The following is a 5,060-nucleotide window of genomic DNA, read 5'->3' as shown; positions in this document are numbered from 1 at the left end:
ATCCATGCAACATTTAGCAAATTTAATAGGTAGGTCTTTATACCAACGTATGGCCCTGATGAAGCGTTGCACCTGTTTGTGATAACAGGCCGCCTCGCAAGCTGATAAGTAATTGAACCAATCAAACTGTATCTTTCGTAAGTCTCGTTTTAATAGAGCAAGATTTTACGCCGCGCCTGATTTTACTTTCGCGATATCAAATGAATTTCGTGAACGTGGTTGGTCATTTCGTGAACATGGTTCACGAATTGACCAACTGCCAAATAGTTCTGGTTCATTCAACTTTAATACGCGTATCGCATCCCAAAAGTCATCAGTGTAATTAAGCAGGGGAATAGCTCGAATAACGTCTATTAGCCAAGGATAATCTCTAATTGTCATTTTTTCTATCTCGATGCGCGAACGTTTACATCTATCGTTGAAATCGTACATTGCTACGACAAATTGGCAAAACATCTTTTGTTTTGGTAGGAAATCTTACAAATACTTTTTTTGAATGAGATTTGCGAAAGTTATAAGGTATTGTTTCTCATATTGTGGATATTCTGTGAGCACGTTGAACTTTGTCCAGTCTTTATAACGTTCTAGCGTTATATCGAGCAGATCCTCAATTGGCATATTATGTAAACATTTAAAAAGTACTAGAGCCTTGAGTATCTTTGTCGATATGGAATCATTTTTTATATAAAACAATTTAACAATTTCCAATACAAGAGAGCCCTGCTTTCTGTTTAAATGAGGTATATCATATTTTACAAAAAGATGACTTAAAATGGTTTTAAGTACATGATAGTTTTCATTTTTATGTCTATTTAAGACGTATGTTAAGGTATCGGATAACGCATCGTCATCCTTATTAATCTTACAAGCGTACATCATTTGCATAATTAAATCAAGCCTATGGTTTTCATCTGCAGTTTTATTTATTGTTTCTTTGATAACTTGTATCGCTTCGTTAGCAGATAAATAACAAATCCAAGCTGTCTCGTAATCCCCCGGAATCGCACAAACCATCTTCCCGATTTTAATTCTAGCTTGTTTGATCCGTTCCTCGGCAGGTAAGAATCGTAATAAATCTGGCGTCACATTCTCCGTCTCGAGAAAATTAGCATTGTATTTAGTCTCATACGATGTACGTAGCAGCTCGTATTTCTTATCATGTGGATAATATTTCAAGTAATCGAGCATAGTATTTGTCGAGAAGTCACACGGTACATGTCATCAGGCAACAAACTCGGAAATATGCTTTCCATCAAATACTGATTGATTTTTTGGGGTGGTAAGATGCGGATGTATATAAATGGCTTTTCTATCAGGTGTTGCTTGGATACGCGCGTTCTCGTATTTATGGAAACGTAAGGAAAGAGACGTTCACAGAAGTACGCGACGTCGATGATCTCCTTGTGGCTGCCATCGAAAAACCAGAAGGCCTTAAAAACCCGGTTTATTATCGTCAAGTCCTCGTGCTTGAGAGCCGACGTTATTTCCTCGTGCCTCTTCTTCTTGACGGCAATTTCCACGCGCAGTATAGGCAGCAATTCTGGCAGAAGTTGTCCAAGATCCTCGCTATCCTGATGCAAAATCAATCTTCCGATCCAACGCCACTTCTCACCAGCGGTATCGCCCGGTATCTTTTGAATTGCCCGCAGATAAGACATCTCCAAGTCGCGAGGTACCTCGCAGTCCATTGTAAAAATATTCTATATATGCATAATATATTCCATAAATAGCGTGTGCGAATCTCTGGTTTATCCTCTTTCGTTATCCGGAATTGTCACCTTCGCTCAAGTAAACCTAAACAAAGATCATATATTCGTACAGTACCGGTTAAAAGTATTGCATCACTTATGGAAAGAAAAGTCGTTACTTAAAAGAAAGGCGTGCATAAATTTTTATAAAATTTTATTTTAGTACTGTTATTTTATGCCTTGATAAGAATACTTTGAGAAAAAAAAACAAAGCTCTTAATGAATTAATTGAATAATTATCGTTGACGATAATATATAAAACAACGCAATTAAATCATTAAAATCATTTGTTTGTTTTCTCAAAGTACTTTATCAAAGCATAAAATAACAGTATAAAATATACTAAAATAAAATTTTATATTATTTATGTAGACCTTTCTTTATTAAAGTAACGACTTCCATTTCCATAAGCGATGCAATACTTTTGACCGGTACTGTATGTTGTCATTCGATTAGCGGAAAATCAAATCGATGCGGGATCGACGCTCGCGGTAAACATCTTGGTAACGGAAAATTTCGCGTGGAGAATGCACGTTACGTGGTCTCTGCAAATTTAGAATATTACCAGTCTCGAAATGCACGATGCGCGATATACGAGCGTGCGATGCACAACTGAGACCAAGTCGACCAAGTCCACCCACAAAAACGGAAGACCGTTTTTTCATCAGCTGCGCGACAGATCGGCTCTGTCTTTAGCCGAATGCGACACATAACTTGATATGTATCCGTGTACAATTAACTGCTGTACGTTAACGCACTAATTAACTGTCTCTACAATCTCACGCACATCCAACCGGCTAGATTTAAATTAGATTTCATCGAATTCTGGTAGATTGTATAATGTTTTATAATGGTCTCTTCCGCGAAATTTGCACTGTGATATCGTGGTTCGCGTTTCTTTCGATCTGTTCACTTCGACCGGAGGATTCACGAAACGATCGATCAGCGATGTACTCGAACTTACCAAAGAACTGTACAAAGGCGAAGGAACGACCAGGAGCGACAGCCTCGAACGAGAAATGCATGCGCCTTGTGTTTCACACGCGAAACCCGACAACGTGTTAAAAGCAGTGATGTATCATCTTAGAATTGTACTACGAAAGTTAGTTGCCCCATTGTTAGATAATGCTCTGAACTTGCTTATTTCTTATACTTTTTATTTACCTCTCAGACATATTATACGACAATGATGATAAGGATGGTGAAACAATGTTTCAGTCAAATTTAGAGTTAATTTTTCTATAAAGAAAATATTAACTTATATGGGAAAAGAAATGACAGGTATTTTCTAGAAAAAAACCTTGACGTGAAGTTCTTAGAGTTTAATTCAACGAGAAAGACAATTCTCTGTAACGATCAATCAAAATTGATTTTAAAGTTAAAAGAGTTGAATATGCATAGGTATATTATGAAATACAAAAAAAAACTGAATAAGCTGCGATTTGTGCGAGGTATACAAAATAAATATAAGAGAATATATGGAAGTGATATATATGCCATATTAATGATACAAAAACACGAAAAATTTAATGCAATACTAAATATAACAAAAAATTTATTTTTCTTTTAAATTTAATTTCTGTTACGATTTTATAGTTAATTTTATCTTGCAAAATCCTCAGTATTTAGTTAAAATTACTTGATTTCATGATTTACTAATACTTTTTAAGTTTAATAATCGTGAAAAATTTCTTGATTTTAATAAGTGATAGTTCAAAAAACATTATAATCTCCTTATTTCCACTAACTAAAACCGATCCTGAACTTATACAATCGTAGGGGAGTAACAATAGTGCTTCCACTTTCCGTTATATAAAATATTTTTGAAAAATAACGAGAGAATATTTATAAACGCAAAAGGTATCCGGAGAAACCTAATTTTAATGTAGATAAAATTTTAGCGCCGTAACTTATTTTTCTTCTTTTCCCAATCCCATCTTTCTTCTCCTTTACGGAAGACCTTTATTTGCGAGTTTGTATCGATATTCAGATAATTGTATTTTCCGCTTTGTGAATCGGTCACTGACAACCACAAATTTGTAGCAGGCGTTGGATCCCTAAATCAGATTGAGAGTTAATCATTAATACGCGATACGTAATAAAATTACAATGTCGCGAAAATTAAAAAAAAAAAGTTTAAAATTCGAAAAAAAAAGATATTCTCGTACCCTGTTTTAGCAAAATCTGTCCACATTTGCGTTAAACAATTTATCATCTTATAGTCTTCCGAATCAACTGCAGATGGTGACAAGCCCAAATCTTTCATCATATAAGGATAAAATAAGTACGCCAATTCCTCGGTATGAGTCACACCTAGAAAATATTATCATTTAACCGTTAATTAAAATCTGTAAATTAATCTTCTAAATGCTTTAAAAGACAGATTACTTTTTAAATTAAATTATATAAAATAAAACCATTTTTGTTTCTTTAAAATCATACCTATAGATTTAAAAACTAAGAAATTTAGAAATATTTGGAGTTATTTTATGTTGTAATTGCGATATGTGTAATTACAACATAAAATGATATACATACTCTCTAAAATTAAAAGTTGTTAGATAGTTTTGAAGCAATTACAAGTTGTTAAATAGTTTTAAATAAATTAATGATAATACCTGGAGTCTGAACTTTAAATATTTTTCTAAAGGGATTATTTTCACTCTCGTATGAAAATTGATACAGATACGTTGTTTTGTTATCATTATTATTCAATTTTGTCTGAATATCCACCACTTCCATTATGCCACGACAGAAGAATTCGTCGCTGATAAAATCAACGTAATTCATTACAGTTTCTTCTGATACTGCTTTATCACCAAAATATAAAGATTTCAATTCTTCGATTGTGATTGATATTTTTGATAATGTAGCTAAACATCTGGGCAATATAGCTTTCTTGAAATCGGAATTGATTGTTTCCAGATCCTTTTTGCTTATGTCTGAAATAATTTTAAAAACATTTTAATATTATTTTCTATATATAAGATTGTTGCGTGATAAGTAATGAATATTTTAACAAATCTTTCTTTCAAGCTAGAAAATTAATTGATTTAAGCACATTTGTCAAAGAAATTATGTTGTCGAAACATTATTTAACATTTTTCTTATAGTGTGATCTTATAAAAAGAATGCGACATGAGAGAGATACATTACATAGATAATACGGCATATGATGCCGCAATTAACAATATACATTTATCTCAACACGCTCTACGATAACGAAACTTAACTATAGACAAACGTACAATAAAGTTATCTTGGGACAAAAATGTTCTAGCAATTAATTATGATTCTTATATATGTATTCCA

At 33.2% G+C, this 5,060-nt stretch overlaps 1 protein-coding gene and 1 pseudogene across 1 annotated transcript in view; both read right to left on the bottom strand.

The window, feature by feature from the left end:
- Positions 1-11: 11 nt before the first annotated feature.
- LOC112463386 lies at positions 12-3,459 on the bottom strand (annotated as a pseudogene).
- A 91-nt stretch (positions 3,460-3,550) lies between these two features.
- The window catches only part of LOC112463384 (esterase B1-like), a 4,984-nt gene continuing 3,474 nt past the window's right edge, over positions 3,551-5,060 (bottom strand). The window contains exons 4-6 of the mRNA XM_025029793.1: positions 4,367-4,690; positions 3,917-4,061; positions 3,551-3,805 (exon numbers count right to left, since the gene is read on the bottom strand). Of these exons, the coding sequence (XP_024885561.1) occupies positions 3,646-3,805; positions 3,917-4,061; positions 4,367-4,690 (629 nt within the window). The 3' untranslated portion in view covers positions 3,551-3,645. The remainder of the gene's footprint in view (positions 3,806-3,916; positions 4,062-4,366; positions 4,691-5,060) is intronic.

The sequence above is a fragment of the Temnothorax curvispinosus genome, unplaced genomic scaffold (genome assembly GCF_003070985.1).
Source record: "Temnothorax curvispinosus isolate PA1 unplaced genomic scaffold, ASM307098v1 QBEX01013138.1, whole genome shotgun sequence".
NCBI lineage: Eukaryota > Metazoa > Arthropoda > Insecta > Hymenoptera > Formicidae > Temnothorax > Temnothorax curvispinosus.
This window is presented reverse-complemented; position numbering and strand designations above follow the sequence as displayed.